Source organism: Salvia hispanica, chromosome 6, assembly GCF_029641045.1.
Source record: "Salvia hispanica isolate PSC_SH4W2 chromosome 6, Shi_PSC_v1, whole genome shotgun sequence".
Classification (NCBI taxonomy): domain Eukaryota; kingdom Viridiplantae; phylum Streptophyta; class Magnoliopsida; order Lamiales; family Lamiaceae; genus Salvia; species Salvia hispanica.
The window spans coordinates 3,022,574-3,044,203 of NC_142697.1; the positions used below are offsets into that span (position 1 = coordinate 3,022,574).

Below are 21,630 nucleotides of genomic sequence, written 5' to 3' on the forward strand. Positions count from 1 at the left end.
TAGCTAGCATAGTAGGACTACTTATATATTTTCCTTCTTATTATTTTCAATTTGTTACTCTAGTTTAGTTTGTCTTCCTTCTCTCTCTCTTTCCCTTTGTCTTTCTTTTAACAAGGGAAAGCCAGAGACGTGTAAATATGCTCTTCTTTCCTTGAGAGTACGTAAACAATGATATGTATAAATCTCACTATTTTTACTTCAGAATATGGATGCCTATTGTTTATGAAGCGATTTTGTTTTGTTTATATTTGTTTCAAACATAAGGGTCATGCGCAGAATGGTATTCTGCTTCTAGAACTGGGGATTATGTTTGAAAGAGAGACGCATGACCAGGCAAATACGCATGACGGTCGTGCGTCGTTCAATAAAAAATTTAAAAAATATAAAAACGCATAACTTTTATGCGTCGTTTAATAAAATGCATGATTTTCATGCGTTTCATTAGCTAACGACGCATGAGGATCATGCGTCGCTCACAAACTAGAAAGCTAAAAATACGCAGTATTAAGATGGAATGGCATTGGTGTCCTAACACAAACAGAATTAACCCAATATTGTCGTACACATCATAAAATACTGCACATGTGTGAGTTGGGTTCGAAATTGCTTAGGTTTGGATCAAGCATAGAATGGCCCAGAGTCAGATGTCCTGCATGATAAGTTGCTAGTGTGCGAAAGAGGTTTAATTTGTTGGGTTCAAACTTATCGATATTAGAGAACAAGAAAAAATGAAGATGATATATTACTGCTTTTCAACTCTAATTAATATGAACTCTTTAGGAGTGATCTAAAAATAAATAAGTGAGGGTTTGATCTAAAGAAAATAATATTATACTCTTTTTGTCTCATAGAAAATGAAATGTTTTCCCTTTTGGGTTGTCCCATTAAAAATTAAACATTTCCTAAAATGGGAACAATATCAATTTACTTTTTCCACTCTCTTACTTTATATTCTCTTTTCACTAACTCATAAAATAACACTACATAAAATCTCGTGCCAAAAAATAAATTTTTCATATTTAATGAAACGGAGGGAGTATTAATGCAGAGTTTAAAGGTTCATTAATGATCCTTACCATAATCTATAAATGAATAAATTATACTTTAGTAAATTAATTAGGATATATATGTATATCAAATTTCTATACATACCATTTAAGTTGTTATTTTAGACACATTAGGTGTGATATACATCTAAGAGCATATCCAAGGGGGAAAGGTAAATTGAGAAGGTATATTTCTCATTTACCTTCTCAAAAAGGTAATTATACCTTATCAAAAAGTAATGGATTCCAAGGTTAGAAGGTATATTAAAAAGGCAAACAAAAATAACTAATTTTTTACCTTCTCTTCCAAGAAAAGGTAAAGATACCTTCTCAAAATGAAGATGTTATAATACCTCCCCAAATACCTTTTCTTTTGGAGTATGAAATTTTATCAAAAAGAGGTAAATATGGTAGTTATTTCTCTTTTACCTCTCCATTTACCTCTTTCCTTGGAGATGCTCTAACTAACACACTAATAGAAGTCAACATTAAATAATTAATCATCGCAAAAAAAATTCTATTAAAGAAAAGGGACATAGAGCTAATAAGTTAGCAAAAATGCCTTGTTAATCCAGTCCAATCGAATCTCAGTTAGAGCTATATTTATTTAAATGCGTGTAGCTGGTGGCTAAAGATAATAAATTCGCATGTGTGAGCAATTATAACTCGAAGAGTCATTACTTTTTTACTTAGCTTTTTTATGGCTATTACACTTGACCCAAGAGCATCTTCACGGGAAAATACCGACTTAGTTAAGATATTGGAAGACTGGTATGATTAGGTATTTAGGTTATTATTTTATATTGTCAATTTCATCACTAGCTAAATATTATTGATGTAATAGAAAATGTATTAAAGATATTTTAGATGATCTTGCTGCTGCTAGCTATGGTATCTTCAATGAGTTGATATGAATAAAATAATTGTTGACATTTGAGCAAATTTTTAATTATTTAAAAAATATATATAGTATATTTTAAAAATAAAGATTAAAAATGCACAAAATGATGCTTGAGGAGGATGCTTGATTGCTTGGAAAGCTATTCAAAGGCCCATTGATCAAGGGGGCCTTGGAATCGGTGATATCCTTATTAGAAATGCAGCTCTTCTATTCAAATGGTGGTGGAAATTTGCGGACAGCCAACGACCCCAGTGGAAGAAAGTTGTGAGCTCTACAACACTCGACACATTGGTGATCTACAAAAGCCCGAGGGAAAGAACGCCGCTAGTACTTGGGGACAAGTTCTGGATTTTTCAGAAGTAGCAATGAAGTGCAAGAAGTTGTCGAAAAAGGGATCAGAATGAAAGTCGGAAATGGATCAATATCAGATTTTGGCTTGACAAGTGGACTGGAGATGACAGCCTCAAGAACTTTTTCCCAAGATTATTCATGATCTCTACACAACAGAGTGACTTTATTGAGGACATGGGTTCATGGGATGATGGTAGATGGAGTTGGAAGTTTACTTGGAGAAGAAATTTTTTTGTTTGGGAGAAGGAATTGGTGGAGAGTCTTCACCTATCCGTGGATCAAACTTCTTTGAGTGAGAGTGGGAGGGATGTGAGAGTTTGGACTTTTGACATTTCAAATGCTTTCTCTGTTTCTAGTTTTCTTGCGCGGGTTAATCACTTCATGGGAGAAGATGATAACCATTCTCGGAATGGAAGACTTTTGGTGTGGTTTGTCCTTCAAGGAAAACTCAACACCAGGGACAGGCTTTTCAGATTTGGAGTTCCCGGAATTGCAGATGATCTGTGCGTTTTTTGCAAGGAAGAGCGAAAGACTATCAACCACATCATGTTTGGATCCAAGTACGCGAGCAGCGTGTGGTACTTCTGCTGTAACCAATGGAATCTCGCCTTCAGCTTGCCCGAAGACCCGATCTTGTGTTTTCTCACTTGGATGGATGCACCTTTCTACAAGTTCGATAAGAAAATATGGACATCCCTTTTCTATGTGATTACATGGTCCATATGGTGGATTAGTAATAAAGTTGTTTTCCTAAACTTTGAACCAAATTGGGAGGTTGAAAGAAAACTAATTTTGTGGAGGCTCGGCTCATGGATAAAAGGGTGGTGCCCGAACTTCCCTTTCCTACCAGGAGAAATGTATGATGAGTTGGTCAAAGCTAGAAGATGGTCTGGAAGGTATCAAAGAACCATTTCCACTTACCAATTGATACAAAGGTGAATTTCATCTCGCCTCTTTTGCCTTTTGTTTGCTGCTGGGATTGTCTTGGTTTTCAGGCAGTGGTGCTGCTTACTCTTTGTTGCTTTCTTTGTTGGCGGGAGGTGTGTTGGTCATGGCTTTGTTGCTCGTTTCTTTTGTGTCTTTGTTTTTGGCTTGTTGCTTGTTCTTGTTTGGCGCTCTTGTTGTCCGTTTTTTGTTAGGTCGAAACATTTCTGCTTACTGCCATCGGTGGTTTGAGCCTTTTATTCAATCCAAAAAAAAATGCACAAAATGATTTATAAGAATGTAACATTAAAAAGTTACAAAATAAATTGCATTAGAAGAGAATTAAAATATTTTATAAGAGAATAGAATTTATTTATTTTTAAAAATTTGCATAATGATTTACAAGAGAAGCAATTTTTTGAAAACAAAATGCATAAAATGCAAGTAAGGTTTTAAATAGAAAGTTAGAAAATAAATTACACTGGAAGAGAAGAAAATAAATGTATTAGAAGATAACTAAAATATTTTACAAGAAAATGGTTTGTTTCAGAAAATGCATAATGCTCTTGAAATAATCAAAACGCATAAAGAAATTTGAAACATAAAGAAATATTTTACAAAAATATACTATGTACAAATTAAAATGGACTAGAAGAGGATTAATGGTGATATTTTATTTTTAAAATAATGATCCAAACTCGTAGCGAGGATTAATTTGACCTTCTCAATTGACTTAAAAGTAACAAAATAGTACCATCGTGCAGTATTAAGGGACGACATATTTGTTATGGGTTGGTTGAATCTTCTTTTCCACATCCTGAAATGTGAAAATTTATCTCACCAATCTGCATTCAAATTGTCGATAAATTAAGGACCACAACAATAAATAATTAGGACAATTTCAACATGTAATGAGTTATGTCAATCTTCATTCTTCAATGATGGCGATGATTCGCAATTAAGTTCAGGCAACTACAAGCTACATCCTCAATCTCATACTCAATTATATCATCTCTACCCTCTCGATTATGTAGTGAGTCGTGTGTATATAGTTTTGTGTGTTTGTAGCTTTTGGTATTTCACTGAATTGCTCCCAGGTGTTTTCACATGAGTGATCAGGTAAAAGAGAATAAGAAAATTGTCATAAATGGATATAGACTATTTCTATGGGACGAACAAAAAAAGAAAATAACATATTTCATTTTTATTTTTATTTTAAAGGGAAAGAATTGATTTTACATTTGAGGCATTTACTCAATAATGTCTCACCTGTAGTTAATTGCTATATGTTGCAGTACTCATTACTCAACGTTTCATTTTTGTTCCTAAAGTTGCCACATCATCTTGTATTTTTCTAAAACGGGGATAGATGATATAATTGTGAAATTTACTAATTTTATAATTTATAATTTATTTTTTAAAAAGTGTTAAGCAAACTAGAATGTGATCATCTTTGAAGGATGATCAGATAATTGTGAAAATTATAAAATTTGCGATTAATAATTTAGTTTTTGAAAATGTGTGGAACAAACTATAATTTGATCATCTTTAGCTGTTTATTTGGTAATTTACTTTAAATTTATGTTAAAATGTGATTAAAATGAATTACTGCTTAAATGTGAGTCCATTTAATAAAAGTTGTAAATGGGACATTAAATAGGGAATATCCAAAATTTGTAATAATCTCTCTGGTTTTCATTAATTGTCTCATTTTCTATTTTCTTAATCCTCATTTATTGTGTCATTTCATTTTTATCATTTCTGGTAAATGGATTATGTACCTCATATTTTATTAACTTATTTCATTCAAAATTACTGTAAAATTAATAAAATTAAAATATAGATAAAAATATGATTCATATTTCACTAACTTTTTATATTCATTATTTTAATAAAATTATACAATTTCTTAAAGCATGCACCAGTTAAATACTCCTTCTGTCTACCAATAAACGTCTTATTTTGCCATTTTCGTACGTCCACCAATAAATATCTCGTTTGCTTTTTACTCCTATTTTTGTTAATGGACCTCGCATTCCACTAACTTTATCCTACTCATAATTATAAAACTAATAATATACTCCCTCCGTCCACGAAAATTTGTCCCAGTTTTCCATTTCCGTCCATCCCCCAAAATTTGTCTCATTTCACTTTTACCATTTTTGGTAGTGGACCCCATATTCTACTAACTCATTCCTACTCACATTTTATTATAAAACTAATATATAAAAGTAGGACCCACAATCCACTAACTTTTTCAACTCACCTTCCATTACGTTTCTTAAAATTCGTGCCCGGTCAAACCGGGACGAATTTTCGTGAACGGAGGGAGGGAGTATCTTTTACAAACTTTTTCCACCCACTTTTTACTACATTTCTTAAAATCCATTTCATGTCAAATATGCACTTGTAATGACGGAGGGAGCATGGGACAATTAACGGGTACGGGATATAGTAACAAATTACTCCCTCCGTCCCACAAAAGATGTCACACTAGTGGGACGGCACGGGATTTTAGGAGGTTTTGTTTTGTGTGTTAAATGGAGAGAGAAAATATAATTTTTATATTTATGTGAGAGAGAACTTTTTTCAAAAAGGAAAATGTGACATCTTTTGTGGGACAAATTAAAAAGGAAAATGTGACATCTTTTGTGAAACGGATGGAGTAGTTCCGTCTCAAGAAAGATGACTCATTCCTTGGACGGTATGAGATTTTATGCAATTTTATTTTGTGTGTTGAGAAGAGAGAATAAAGTAAAGATAAAGGAATTTATAATTTTATTAATGAATAATCTTGGGTAGGACAAACTAAAAAGGAAAATGAGTTACTCCCTCCGTCCACGATTAAATGTCCCGTTTCTAAAGGGCGCGGGTTTTAAGAAAGTGGTTGAGTGTGTAATAAATGTAATGTGATAGTGGAATTTGGGACCCACTTGATTGCATTGCAGTTTTGAATTAAAGTGTAAAATCTGTTTTTTGTTTAAGTTTCATTTAAAATTTTCATTATTCATAACTTTATTTATTCCTAGTTTTCAACAATAAATAAAGATGATAACACAAAATTCATAAACAAAGCTTTCCATTCCATAACCTACGAAAATTGTTTCAAAATACAAAGGGGGAATCTGAAATTTTCAATTTCCCTCTTAGACATTTTAGAGGAAAATTTGAACTGAATTTTGGACTTTCAAACTCCCTATAAATACATTAACAATGTGCATTTAACACAACTCCTACCAACCTCCAAACTCAAAAAACTCCCAAAAAAGTGGCATTACATTTAAATTAGCATTTCCCTCAGAAAAATTTCATCATTGGGATGGATGATGATCAGCCAAGGCAGTCATAGGTCCTAACCAGCAATATGAAGAACTTGGTGGTGCAGTTCCTCCTCAAGCACAGCCACTTAGGAGTGCTCAGAAGAGGTGCTGTTATGGAGGCAGCAGGGGAGTTTAGCATCAGCAGAAAGACAGTATACAGGCTGTGGAAGGTAGCAAAAGATCAGATGCAGCAGGGGGAACCTGCAATCATGGAAGGAAAGCTTAAAGGATATCAACATGCAGATAAGTTAAATCTTGATGAAGATAAGGTCAGAAATCTATCAATACTTCAAAGGTGTTCAATTAGAACCATGGCATGTAATTTGTCTGTCAGCAAGACCACAATTCATAACTGGATTAAGCAAGATAAACTAAGGCCTCATACAAATGCTATCAAACCTGCCTTGACTGAGCTTAATAAATTAGCTAGGTTGAAATGGTGTCTTACTCAACTTCAGCCATCCATAACTCAAGGAAAAGTTCATTTTCATGGCATGCACAATATAGTCCATATTGATGAAAAATGGTTCTATATGACCAAGACATCAGACAGATATTACCTCTTGCCGGATGAAGATGAGCCATATAGGTCATGCAAGTCAAAGAGGTACATCACCAAGGTGATGTTCATGTGTGCTGTTTCTAGGCCACAGTTTGACAGTGAGGGGCAGCCCACATATGATGGTAAAGTGGGAATATTTCCCTTCACTGAAGCTGTTCCAGCTCAAAGGAAATCAAAGAATAGAGATAGAGGGACCTTGGAAACAAAGCCAATTACAACACTGAACAAGGAAGTGATGAGGGGCTGCATCATCCACAAGGTATGCAATTTTTTCATACTATCAGATCTTACCAACTTAGTATAGATCATCATTTAGTTCATTAAGTGTTTTTCATGGCAGATCATACCTGCAATTAAGGCCAAGTGGCCTGATTGGGCAAGTAAGGAGATATACATACAACAAGACAATGCTACACCGCACATAACTGCCACAGATCCAAAATTTCAGGCTATTGCCAACTCAGATGGATTTAAAATCCATCTGATTTGTCAACCACCAAATTCACCTGACACTAACATATTAGACCTAGGATTTTTTAGGGCTATACAGTCACTGCAGCATCAGAAACCATGCAGGAATGTGGATGAACTGGTGGAAAATGTATGCAAGGCTTATGAAGAGCTGACACCACAGACCCTCAACAGAGTTTTCCTCTCCTTGCAGGCTTGCCTCACCCAGATCCTACAATTCAGAGGGGACAACAGCTACAAAGTTCCACACATGAACAAGGATAGGCTTGAAAGAACAGGGGGACTACCCAATGTGTTAGAAGTGGATGAAGATCTTGTGAGAGAGGTGCTGGAGTACCTACGGCAGCCAGAGAACAATGATGGTTCAGGGTATGACATTGGGCCTCTAACTGATGCATTTGGCTTCTAGGTTTGGGGCTGTGTTTTTGGTTTTTTGATCAGGCCCTAAGGTTTTTGGAATAGGTGGTCTGATGTTTTTGCTTTTTTGGTGTATATAAATAGTGCAAAGATCATGTAATGCACATTTCAGCTTTTGAATGTAAGGCAGGGCAGGGACACAACTAACAGAATCCATAATACTTTTCCCTCAGAAAAATTTCATCATAGGGCAGGAAATCAAGCCTCCAAACCTTGCAAAGGGGTGGCTTGACACAACTTAAGCACAACCAACAGAATCAACCACCAACAATATGAGCCAACACAATATGATCATCATAAACAGATTCCACACCAAATCAGTGAACATAGAAGTAAGCAACACTTTTTCTTCAGATAAATTTCATCATAGGGAAGTAAATCAAGCCTCCAAACCTTACATAGGGGTGGCTTGCCACAACTTAAGCACAACCAACAGAATCAACCACCAACAATATCAGCCAACACAATATGATCACCATAAGCAGATTCCACACCAAATCAGTGAACATAGAAGTAAGCAACACTTTTCCCTCTGAAAAATTTCATCATAGGGCAGTACATCAAGCCTCCAAACCTTGCAAAGGGGTGGCTTGACACAACTTAAGCACAACCAACAGAACCAACCACCACCAACAACAAAAGCCACGCAAAATCAGTGAAAATCATCACAAAAATTTCATCATAGGGCAGACTTAAGCACCAATAATGGAACAACACAGGCTCTCAGACAATATTTCATCATAGGGCATGCTTATTGGACAATAATCGAACACCACAAGCAAACAATACAGCCTATCATAAAAATTTCATCATATGGCTGTGATTAAACCTCCAAACCCTAAATTGAGGGTGGCAAAATCACAGAAACAACAAACACCTCGGAAACCCACAAACCCCCAAACTCAATCAGCCTCCAAACCCTAAATAGGGGGTGGCCAAATCACAGAAACACCAAAGTCAGTACAAACTCACATTTCAGAGTAGATCGGCCATGCCAGGCAATAGCATGACCAAAAACTCCTTGAACCACTCCTCCTCCGAGATACGCCTCTTCCTCCGTCGATTTGGAAGCGGCGTTTCAGGTACTTCAACTTCGAAACCCTCAGAAATGGCTTCGAGATCCGGAGTTTCAGGGAGCAACGAGGACTGGGATTCCATCCACGAATCCAATTCGAGCTCAGGGGTTTCGAGAACCACGGTCTCCTGTGAATCAGTCTTCTCCCACGAGTATGTGGGGATTGTGACGGTATGAGTGGCAATAGGAGCCGAGATCGTTCCCTCCGAGGTGTTAAAGATCCACTCTGGAGGAGGAGACCACAGAGGAAGAGGCGACGGGGGGTTAGGGTTTTCGATTGATTCTCGGATAGAGAGAGGGGTTAGGGTTTCTGGAGGCGTGCGATCCATCTAGACAAAGAGAGGAGGAGGAGGTATTCGACGGCGAGAAGGAGGCGGCGGCGGGTTAGAGAACTAGGGTTCTGCGTGAGAGAGCGAGAGAGAGAATATAGAAGAGGGTAAATGATTGAATGGAGTGAGAAGGTGGGAGGAGATGTAAAAGTAATGGCATGTGTGTAAATAGAGTAAGAAAATGAGGGTATGAATAATGTCCAAAAATAGTAAGGAGAACCGGGACTCTTATTCGTGGACGGACGAAAATGGAAAAACGGGACATTTAATCGTGGACGGAGGGAGTATTTCGTAAGTATTTAGAGACGCACACGTGAATAAACATGGCACTGAAAACAATAATACTAATGAAAACTGTAAATACAAAACAGAAATTGATCAGTTTTCAGTCTACAAGCCAACCCACAACTAGTTACATGGATTGATTCCACCTACTCCATATTTTAAGCTACAACAAGTATACTGCAAAATACAACTAATTAAAAGCCTTTCTTTAATCAATTCATGTGTTACAAACTCTGTTGCATCTAACGAGACAACATTACTCATACAAATCATGTATATACTCATAATTCCAACATATATACACGATTGGTACAAGTAAAGTAACTTAGCAATATAGGGTTTTAAGAAAAGAAAGGTTTAAAATTGCAAATTAAAAAGATCACTCAAGCGCTTTGTAGATCACCACAAAGCAAGGTAAAATCGCCCTCGAGCTAAACACGTGCAACTCCTCCATATTCGAGTAGACTCCGGCGCTCCCGGCGACCGAGTCGTACGACCCGGGCCCCACGGTCCCGTCGCTGTCGTCCTCGCCGGGGTCGCGCTTGACCCGGCCGGCGATGACGCGGCAGACGAGCATGGCTCGGCGGCCGGCGGCGGCGGCGGCGGCGAGGGAGTCGTGGGCGCGGCCGCTGCTGGCGGTGGTGCGGATGCCAGCGGCGGTCTTGGCGCCGTGGAAGCCGTGGCGGATGACGGTGCAGACGCCGCAGGCCGGGATGGCGGCGCAGAGGGAGGAGGAGCCGCGGGCGCCGAGGGAGCAGGCGAGGGTGGAGCAGTAGAAGCGGAGGAGCTCGTTGCCGTCGGCGGCGCAACGGGCGCTGCGCTTGGTGGCGGTGGCGGTGGCGCGTGTCTTGACGGCGTCTCGGTAGTCCTCGAAGCGCTGGATGGTGCGCTGCGTGTTTTGGACTTTGAGGATGCGATCGATCTTGCAAATCGGGTTGTCTTTCTTAAGCCAGCTTGATTTGAATATTATTTCCACTATGTTTCGGCTCGAATCCTCTGCCCCTAGCTCACATACTACATTCAAACACTCTCATAAATTAGAAATAGAATGCACTAGAAAAATTTAGGGAAATTAGTCATAAAAATCATGAATTTTCATAAAAATATGGTATTTTTCACAACTTTTAAAAGTGATCCTAAAATTAATTAATTGTTCGAATTGTGCGGATTTTTCTGACTAAAGTTCTATCATAAATTTTACCATGTGGAATGATAAAAACCTACGTGTAAAAGTCAGAACTACATTCCATCTGAGAAGAAGATGAAACTGATGGTGATATGAATGCTCTAAAATCAGTGTCAATATTGCACATAGGAAAAATTTATATTAGAAACTTTAGTATGGAAAATCTGCACAATTTGAGAAAATTATACTCTCTTTGTCCTATTAAAAAATGAAATAATTTTCTTTTTGGATTGTCTCATTATAAATGAAACGTTTCATAAAATATAAATATCATCATCTCTACTTTTTCCTTCTTTATTATTAACTAAACAAAACAAACTCATAAAATCTTATGTTATAAAGCAAACATTTTATACTTTAACGAGACTAAGAGAGTAATTTCTAAAATCACTTTTAAAAATTACGAGTAATATCTGATTTTTACAAAAAGTTAGTTCATAGTTTTTCGGACCAATTTCCATAAAATAAATCAGTTAGCAAATATGTATTGTAGGTGTCGGTGAGGTACTACATATGAATTAATGCAGACGAATTACAGAGCGACACGTAACAAGTAATGGTACTTTCATTTAGAGGATGGAAAGCTGTAATATTAATTTCAGATGGTCCATAGCATGATGAAGTGGTGCTGCTTCGCTAATATAAAAGGCATGGAATTTATAAATTAAGCACGCAATTAAATCTGTTTCACATCTTTTAAGATTTTTGCTTGCACTAACAAGTCCATATTCCTTAATTTCCTCTATTGAAAAGAAAAAAAGTTCGACATAATACAAATTAACCCAAAATACCAAATCCATGTTTTCTGTTTGTAAACATGCACACCCACATTCTATTTTTATGTATGTACTTATTGAAGGTGTCAAATATCAGAGACTTTCCAACGAAACCAATAATAAATGAATAATTAAAATAAATAGGATAAGGGAGTAGGTAGGCCATATGCAATGATAGATCAACTGCCCCAATAGTCAATCTATCTGTTCCACCGTATATACTCAAGTGGTGATTTTAATGGTCCTAGAATATGTAATAAAATTACAATGATTATTGTCGTCACAAATCAAACTTTCACATATTACCAAATTCAGCAAATTTAAGTGACAAATAAAATTAATCTAACATGAGAGAAAAATGAAATACTCCCTCCGTCCCACATAATTTTACCCAGTATTCCATTTTGGGTCGTCCCACATAATTTTACCCATTTCACTTTTACTATTTTTAGTAGTGGACCTCATATTTCACTAACTCATTTATACTCACATTTTATTATAAAACTAATACTTTAAAAGTAGGACCCACATCTCACCAACTACTTCAACTCAATTTCCATTACATTTCTTAAAATCCGTGCCGGGTCAAAGTGTGTAAAATTATGTAGGACGGAGGGAGTAAAAGTTTTTATTTACCTGCATGTCTCACTGCTTGATGATGTTCCAAACTCTCTAGTTTGGGGAAAACCTCCCCGCACTCTGAGCAAGCACATATAGTTGTTCTTGGCAATGGATATCTTCAACACAAGGATAAAAAATTCAATAATTTGCAAACAAACAATATCACGAATCGATGTAAAAAGAGCACTGAAACTATTATACGAGTCTCGTAGCTATATTTTACACTGAGTTGGAACTTCTATAAAATCGGCTGAAAGTTTAACTGACCTAAAAGTTACCTGGTCCCCTCAAATTTAACATGCTTTTAATAAAGTTACGAACGAACAATATAGAGAGTACTAAAACTATTACTCCCTCCGTCCCGGAGTATTAGACTCACTTCTTTTGGGCACATGATTTAAGGAATTGATATTTAAATAGTTAAAGTGGAGAGAGTAAAGTATGAGAGAGGGAAAAAGTAGGGGAGAGGAGAGAAAAAAAGTAGGTGGAGAATAAAATAAGATAGATGCTTTTTGCTAAAAAAGGAAATGAGTCTAATATGTTGGGACATCCCATAAAGGAAAGTTGGTCTAATACCTTGGGACGGAGGGAGTACTATATTATAAAGAGTAAATTGTATCAAATCAGCTGAAACTTTAACTGACCTAATATTATGATAATAGTTACCTGGCGGGATCGAGAATGGCGTGGCACTCGTAGCACCCGGAGAGCTTCCTGAGCTGGATGCCGCGGGGGGCGGATCTGGCTGAGGCGGCCGAGCGGGAGGAGGAGCCGTGGGTGCTCTTCTTGGAGAGGAGCCTGGTTTCCTGGGCGGCGGCGCTGCCGTCCGGCGAGTTATCGGCGCGGTGGACGACTCTGGTGTTGGTGTCTCGGAATGTGCAAATGGAGGAGCAGGACGAGTAGATATTGTGGTGCTTGGAAGGGTCGTGGATTTTGGAGTCTACGATTTGCTTGCAGGTCAACAAGTTCTTGAACTGATCCCACGAAGACGGAGCCTTGGCCGCCGGCTTCAGCGGCGGCTGCTTCCTTTTCTTGCGCTTGGACTTGGAGTTGGGAGGGTGTTTAATCACCTCCTCGGATTTCTCTGGCAGGAAAGTTAGCAGCGCCATGAAAAGGAGTGCTTTGAATCTCAGGAGGAGTGCTGCTGAAGGAGGAGAATCTCTCTTTTTCTCTCTCTCTTTCTTGCTTCTGCAACTTGGGAGAAGAAGATTCTTTAATGGGGTGAGGGATCCAAGATATGTAAAGAAGATGGGGAGAGGGTGTTTTTGGTATTTTATATGTCAATGTTAGCTTGTCAGGATTATAATTAATTCAATCTCATTAGTTAATTTACACCCATATTAATTAAGTCAGATTCTATGCAAATCCTGCTTTCTGAATTATGATCTCTATTAATTGATATGCAAATGATCACATTCATTGGTTGGAAAATGAAAAAAAAAAAAAAAAAAAAACTATTCCCTTGTTTCCAACTTAGTCGAACCGTTTTTTTTTAACGGAGATTAAGAAATTGTGCTGAATAGAATAAAATGAAAATAAAATAGAGAATAAAGTAGAAGAAAAAGGATAAGAAGGATTAACGTAGAAGAGATAAGAGAGAATAAAATAGAAAATTTTAAATAAAGACAATCCTTCATAAAGAGGAATGACTCAATTAAGTTTTGACATTCTGAAAAAAATGTAACGTAATAATAATATCTGACATCGACTCAAAGAAAGTACTGTAAACAACTCCTCCTACCACCAATTTGTTTTAGGAATCCTATGAATTTCTAACATGGTATCAGATCGTGTAGCTGACCGTAGACTAAATTTAACTGACCTAGCAACATGTCTAGATTGAAACTAAAATAACCGAGCCAACAATATATTCAGATTTTAAATTTGATAGAAGTTTGTACCAACCCGATAAAATAATTAAAGTCCAACATAACCCCTCAACTTAGGTATGTTGGATAGCCAGAGGGTTGGTAATCATATAAAAATATCTAGCACTTCTAAGAGCATCCGCAGCGGTTGCAAAATCGACGTCCGTCTGTGCCAACGGCAAGGACGAGCTCGTCCGCCGCTGCAAGTCGTTTGTCCGTGCCGCTGAGCACCCTTACGTGGCGTTGTCTGATTGGCCAACGGCTCATATTCAATTTTTTTTTAAAAAAAATCGGAATTAATTATAAAAAAACGTTTTTAAATAAAAAAAAATATTTTCCCACTTTCTAAAAAATTATATCCGTTTTCTACCCACTTTTAATTTATTTTTCAATTTTTTTTCCCAAAATTCACATTTTCATCTATAAATACCCCCACTTCAACACAAAAAAAATCACATTCTCAAGAGAACATTGGGGATAGAGGACTAGTCTTCCACGCAGGTAATTTTAGTCTTTCATTATGTAATTTTTAATTTGTAGGATTTTAATTATATATTTTTTTATTTTCTTGGATTTTAATTATGTATTTTTATTTTTTGGTATTTTAATTATGTAATTTTTATTTTTTAGGATTTTAATTATGTAATTTTTTTAATGTATTTTTATAATGTATAAATATTTTTAATAATTGAAGTATTTAAATTGAATAATAGAATGGTGGGACCCTTGAGCTTGTCCTTAGCTAAGAGCACGGATGTGAGTGTTGTGCTCTTAGCTAAGGACAAGGAGTAAAAGTTGATCCGGGCCCACCTCCATGCTCTTAAATAAGAGCACGAATAGGAATACTCTAATATTCAACTTAAAGAGTTGGGGAAGGATACTGTTGGGAATTGAAACAAAAATAACTATAATATTGTATATCGGTGTAAGTAGAAAACTTAAACCAATTCATATATCTAAAGAACCACTCTTTTTTATCACTAATTGGTTTTATAACGGAATAATATTATTTACAGTTTTATGCAGCAGAACTTAGATTTCTATTGTTTATGAGTTTTACATAGCAGGACTATTATAGCGTAGAATTTCCGGGGCATGGTTAAACTCTAGTCCACTTTTAATCTGTCCCTATATTATACTCTATTTGTCCCATAGTAGATGACACACTTGGAAATTAACACGAGATTTTAGGTGATGTTGTTTTGTATTAGGTGGAGAGAGAAAATAGTATTTTTATAATAATGTGAGAGGAAGCTTTTTGTTAAAAAAATGAATGTAATATCTTTTGTGGGACAAACTAAAAAGGAAAATGTAACATTTATTATGGGACGGAGGGAGAGTATGATAACATTTTAATTATAGCTTAATCAGACTACCTAATCAAATAAATTGTGGATGAGTGCAGTCGGTGAAAATCCGACCAAAATGTTTTGTTTAAGTGTACTTTAATTATGCACCAAGTGATTTAGTCTAAGACAAATAGTTGAAAAAGAATTCATTTAACTCAAAATTCTCAAGATGAAATCTGACCGCTAATTGGTATTGATGTGGGGCGCTGGTCATTTTCTATTTATGGGAGGTCTCAATTCATTCATTTCATATGGAGTAATTACTTCTCTCTTCTCTATATTAATAATTGAAGGGAAAATGTTCGAAATAATTGAAGGCAAAATAGTCTCATTTTAATTCCCCCTTGTGACTTGTGAGCCTTTACGAACTTCTTGTTTGCACTTTTTGATTTTATTGATCATTTAGAACATGATCGGTTACGATATAAATGTAGGTAGGAATATAAAGTCGAATAACTAATTAGTTTTATGCAAACTATATATATTTAGTTCTTGTGTTTTTAAATATTACTCCCTCCGTTCCATAGTAATAGAGGCGTTTTTATATTTCCGTCCGTTCCATAGTAATAGATTCATTTCCTTTTTTAGTAAAAGTCAACACATTTTTCCATACCTACTTTACTCTCTCTTACTTTTTTCTATCTTCATCTCTCTACCTTTTTCATTTTCCACTTTATTCTCTTTTTACTTAACTCACCTAACACATTTTTTCTTAATTTCCGTGCCGAAAAATTTTGTCTCCATTACTATGGAACGGAGGGAGTATATTTCAACATTTTCGAAGAGTAGTGGACTCAAAAATACAACGGTCTAGGACTCTAGATTGATTTCTTTTTACAAATTGTGAAAGGAAAAGATTTCTAGCTAATTTTATCCCTCTATATAAATTGTTGGCAAACCACATTTGTTAATATATGTTTGTAGACTACATTAAAGTTGCTCTTGGAGAAGTATTTAAACATCTATCTATCTATTCACATTTAAATTATAGATTCACACTGAAAAGCAAGCTTTCGAGTAATTGTAAAGTTATGTTGTGTAAACTTTAATTTATATGGAGAAAAAGAATGGTTGAACTCGCTAAGAACTTTTATCAATTTTTAAATTAATTGTTGTAAAGAAAAATAATATGTACCTAAAAGAAATGTCCGTCAATTCTACTATGGCCATCGGTATAAATTGACGGTAAATTTGGGTGAATTACGCACCGACGTTTGTCGGAGACCTCGGAGAATTTACCAACGGGGAAAATCCATCGGAAACCAATCAACGATGGACTACTGTTTGTAGGTAAACTGCACTTTTTCGTAGTGATCGTTTTGTTGCTTTTGTGTTAATTTCTTATGATTGTCCCATTTCACGTACCAGTATACTCATCCCAATCTATGTTCCCCATAGCAGACAATCTTTCAATATCCTTATTCGGTTATTCCTTTGCACTTTTGACTAATTATCACAATTTATTAATCATGCCATAAGGGTACTCCTATCTCACGAGGTGAGTCGAGTAGCTCATATATAGTAAGTTTGTTATTCATAATTAATATTTTGATAACATGTCACAATAACGACTCGATCCTGACATGTCACTATAAAATTACAGAATTAAAAACATGATATAGTATAATTAATATTTTATCACGATTTAAATCTAAGTTACAAAATTAAGGTATAATATTTTTTAAATTAATTAAAATAATAATTAATGGGTGATCCGAACCCAACTCGACCCAACCTAAAATCATCGGGTTGTTATTTGGTCGACCCGAACCTTAACTTCATGTGTATGCATGTCATGTCGAAAATTATCAGTTCTACGTATATCAATTTCATTGAGATTCGAAGGTAGTGATATATACTTGTAATTTGTAAGTGTAGCCTTGCATGCACTATATATATACTCGTGTCTTTTTCCAACAGGAAAAATAGGAACGTATCTGGTGTCAACTTGTGCGGACTAAGTCGTCACGGCAGATAGTGAAGATTCAGAGAATAATTAGAAATCATGTATATATAAAATGATAGTGGAACGATATTAAAGCAACGCATGTGAGAGTTAGGACGGCTAAGTTTGGCTACATATGCCAAGTGTAACATGGCATGTACATTGGAATAATCCTTTTGTTCCTTCTTTTTGTTCTTTTAAGGCAGAATGCATCTCCAAATTCTTGCAATTTCACATTTTATTTCGATGTATAGGTTATTGAACAAGTTTTTAATTTTGTTAGACTCTTTTAGTTTTAAATTTATCTTATATAATTTGATCGGATTTAACAGATTTATCAAACCCGTTAACTTTATTTTTATACTCTCTTGATATTTAACTCGGGCTTGATTTATAGGAATAGTTGATGGTGTAAATGAATACTTGAATAAAATAGTTCGATGATCATAAAAGTTAGAGTTAATGGTTCATAGAAAACAACTTGTTCAACATCAGAATCTGAAATGAAATAGTACAAAATATAACTTGCTTAAAAGCACGGCGAAAACAATTGAAACGCAATTATATGTATAATTTATAAAGACATAACCATACGAGAATGCTACATGAGCACTAGAGTAAGCTACGTGAATCAACACCCTCCACTCATAACGGCTCAACCTGCACATTTAGAAATACAAGCACGATTGAGTACAAGGGGTACTCAGTGAATGCATTGTCAAAAGAAACAACTATACATTTGAAAAAATTGTCAAACTGTCACAGTAGCACACATGAGTTTTTCGTAAAAGTAAAATACTAAATTCTTTGTAAGCTAAAGTTCGACTGATCAATCTAAGTTATTTCTGTAATTCACTATATCTAAACATCTTGTGCCGGGAAGGTTGCTACATTCCACAGACACTGGAATGGTCAACCCTCTCAATAATACACAGTCCATATGTACACTAGTCTGAGTAAGTACTCTCCCTTTGCTGGAACCCAAAATCAATTAATAACTTTTGGCATATCATTTTAGGTGTAACCATATGCATTATCACATAAAACATTTATGGCAAGACAACATCATTTGCATAAATAATGAATATGAGTTCAATATTATAAAATATCATTTAGAAAATATTTTGTATTTTAATCCATATTACTCCTTCCGTTCCCAAAGAATATGCACTTTGGTTTCGGCACGGGTTTTAATGTAAAATTGGTAAAGTAAGAGAGAGGTAGATCGGAAAAGTAACTAAAGTATTGTTAGTGGAGAATATGTTCCACCTCATTAGAGAGAAAAGACTTTTTAAAATTAGAAAGTGCATGTTCTTGTGGGACGGACTAAAAAGAAAAGAGTGTATATTCTTGTGAGACGAAGGGAGTAGTATGTAGGCTTCAAAAGTTCACCTCGTACGTTAACCAAAATCTAAAGATTATCAATCAACCTAAAGTGAATTTCTTTGAGAGATCTTCTCTAATAAAATATAAATAATCTATTTGCTTCAAGAAATAACTAAAAGAGGATGATTCTATCATGTAGGGATATGCAATTATGCATCCTATTTTATTTTCTCATTCTTTCAAGCGTCTACTTTCTCACTTTAATCAATCGGAAGGTTTATTTCTTGGCAATAACTAAATAAGAGATTAACTAAATCAATAAATCTGAGGACTTATTCGAATCAAATTATGCTATATCTTCTACTTTAATTTAATCCAAGTTTAACAATTAATTAATCTTCACCCCAGAATTAATTAATTGTAACCCAACAACTAATTAAATCTTAACCCAAGAATTAATGAATTGTAACCCAATAACTTCAAATCTATTAAGTCCAAATCCTACTTTAATTTAAACCAAGTTTAAGAATTTATTAATGGAGGCCCAACTACTAATCAAATAACTTAAGTTCAAAGATTTAATTTAGAGCTCATTAAATTTTTCTTTAAATTAGCCCAACAAAAATAATAACAAGGCCCTAGTATTAAATAAGAGTTCAAAATATCTCAGCCCAAACCTATGGAAAAAGAACGAGATATAAGACGAGGATCGTTCCGAAACTTCAAATAAAACTGTTGTTTTCAATAGTAACAATGTCACTTTTCTACATTATCGAAGGTTTAAGCGTTGTCCGATTATTTTAAAATTTTAATGGATAGTAAACTGCTCATCCAACTTCTTTTTGTTTGAAAGAAATTAAATTTGAATGGTTAGATCTTCCGTTATTAATTTCCAAATTAGCTGCTATTTTAAGATATAATTCAAGATACTTCGTCTTTTAATCTTAGGGCATCCACAATGGGACGCCCTAAGCGACGCCCTATGCACCGCCACGTCAGCCTTTTATCCTCATCCTATTCCACCTGCAGTGGGGTGGACTATAGCCCGCCCTAAGCGACGTCCTAAGCATTTTTCTATTATTTGAATATTTAAATACTTCAAAATTTGGAAAACTAACTTCATTTCATTAAAATTCAAACATTACAATAAGAAACAAAAAAACTACAATTTCTCAACGGCGGCGGTTGCGGATCCAAACTTCTTCAACCATGTCGGTCATGAGCTGAGTATGGTCTTGTTGGTTGCGCATTAAGGCCTGTCGCTGTAGAACCGCACCGAAACCAGTCGGTAATCCTCGAGTGACCGGCGAGGTCGTCGTGCTGGAGCTAGATCCGGCTTCATCATCCACCCAATCGGTGACATGGCCACGTTTTTGTTCGACTATCATGTTATGCATGATGATGCACGCATACATGACGTCGGCGATGACGTCCTTGTACCAGAAACGCGCCGGACCTTTCACGATTGACCACCGCGATTGGAGCACCCCAAAAGCCCGCTTCACATCCTTCTGCGCGGACTCCTGCTTTGCCGCAAACAAGACTCTCCTCTGACCAATTGGGCAGCTGATCGTCTTCAAAAAAACAGGCCACCTAGGGTATATGCCATCGGCCAAGTAGTACCCCATATGATGTGTGCGGCCATTGGCAGTGAACTGAATGGCCGGACCGCGACCCCTGCACTGATCGGCGAATAGAGTGGACGAGTTGAGGACGTTGATGTCGTTGTTCGACCCGGCTACACCAAAGTAGGCATGCCAGATCCAGAGGCGGTGGTCAGCGACGGCTTCTAGGATCATCTTCGGGTGGCTGCCCTTGTAGCCGCTAGTAAATTGGCCTTTCCAGGCCGTCGGGCAGTTCTTCCACTGCCAGTGCATACAGTCGATACTCCCTAGCATCCTAGGGAAGCCGTGCACCGTCTCGTGCATCTGCATCAGGCTCTGGCAATCGTCAGCAGTCGGGCGTCGCAAATATGTGTCGCCAAAAGCCTCCACAACTAACTTACAAAATTTCTTCAGACATTCGCGGCCAGTTGTATCTCCGACGTGAAGGTACTCGTCGAACATATCCGTTGTTGTGCCTAATGCACTATTTATTTGCACTATAAATACCTGCAAGTATACAGAGTAGGTATAGTATAGCAAAAGGTTAGTACCTGCAAGTATACAGAGTAGGTCTATCTTCTACTAGAACTCAATTACTATCTGGAGAAACAAGAATTTTTGGAAACTTTTGAAAACAGTAAATATTAAAAACAGTAAACAACTAAATGCAAGCAAATCACGGAGAGAAAAGTATAGAGATAAGGGGAATTCCAGGGATGTGCTTTCACTTTTATGGTTATACAAATTCCAAACTACAATACCCTAGCACAGTTAATACTTTGAAAGGACGAGTCACCTAGCTTATGCTCATGCGATACAAACGTTGATTACTAACATTAGGGTTGTCAATCCTAACACGTAACTCCAAAAAGCTCCTAAGACCCTTGAAAAGTCCTCACTCTCAATTAACAGTGCCGTTTTAAAGGAAGCTAACTGTAGTGTCTACTAAGTGGATCTAACTCGCTAGAACTCTGTCACAGTTATGAAGCAAGTTGTATTGAATCATACATAATTGTGTCACTCAATTATGAAGCATCATGATTAACTTAGGGAAGAAACAAAGTAAAAACAAAACGGATATTAAATAGAAAACGAAATTGTATAACCAAAGTTGCTACTAACACATCCCTAGAATCCTATGAGTTTAGTTACACATGACTGAATAAACTAAAAACATAGATTGAAGGGAAAGCAATTTGAACATAAAACTAAAACAAATAAAACCCGTAGGTTGAATCCTTGTCGTTCTTGATGTTCTTGAAATCCTTCTCCAA

At 36.2% G+C, this 21,630-nt stretch overlaps 2 protein-coding genes across 2 annotated transcripts; one reads left to right on the forward strand and one right to left on the reverse strand.

The window, feature by feature from the left end:
- The first annotated feature begins 6,586 nt into the window (after positions 1–6,586).
- Positions 6,587–7,984, forward strand: LOC148923051 (uncharacterized). The gene is made up of 2 exons (XM_089061381.1): positions 6,587–7,363; positions 7,445–7,984. Exons 1-2 carry the CDS (start codon positions 6,587–6,589, stop codon positions 7,982–7,984), a joined length of 1,317 nt encoding a protein of 438 aa, XP_088917507.1.
- A 1,726-nt stretch (positions 7,985–9,710) lies between these two features.
- Positions 9,711–13,487, reverse strand: LOC125207944 (C2H2-like zinc finger protein). Its single transcript, XM_048107465.2, has 3 exons — positions 12,931–13,487; positions 12,280–12,380; positions 9,711–10,695 (listed from the first exon to the last, which is right to left on the reverse strand). Exons 1-3 carry the CDS (start codon positions 13,371–13,373, stop codon positions 10,061–10,063), a joined length of 1,179 nt encoding a protein of 392 aa, XP_047963422.1. The 5' UTR covers positions 13,374–13,487; the 3' UTR covers positions 9,711–10,060.
- Between the last annotated feature and the right edge of the window lie 8,143 nt (positions 13,488–21,630).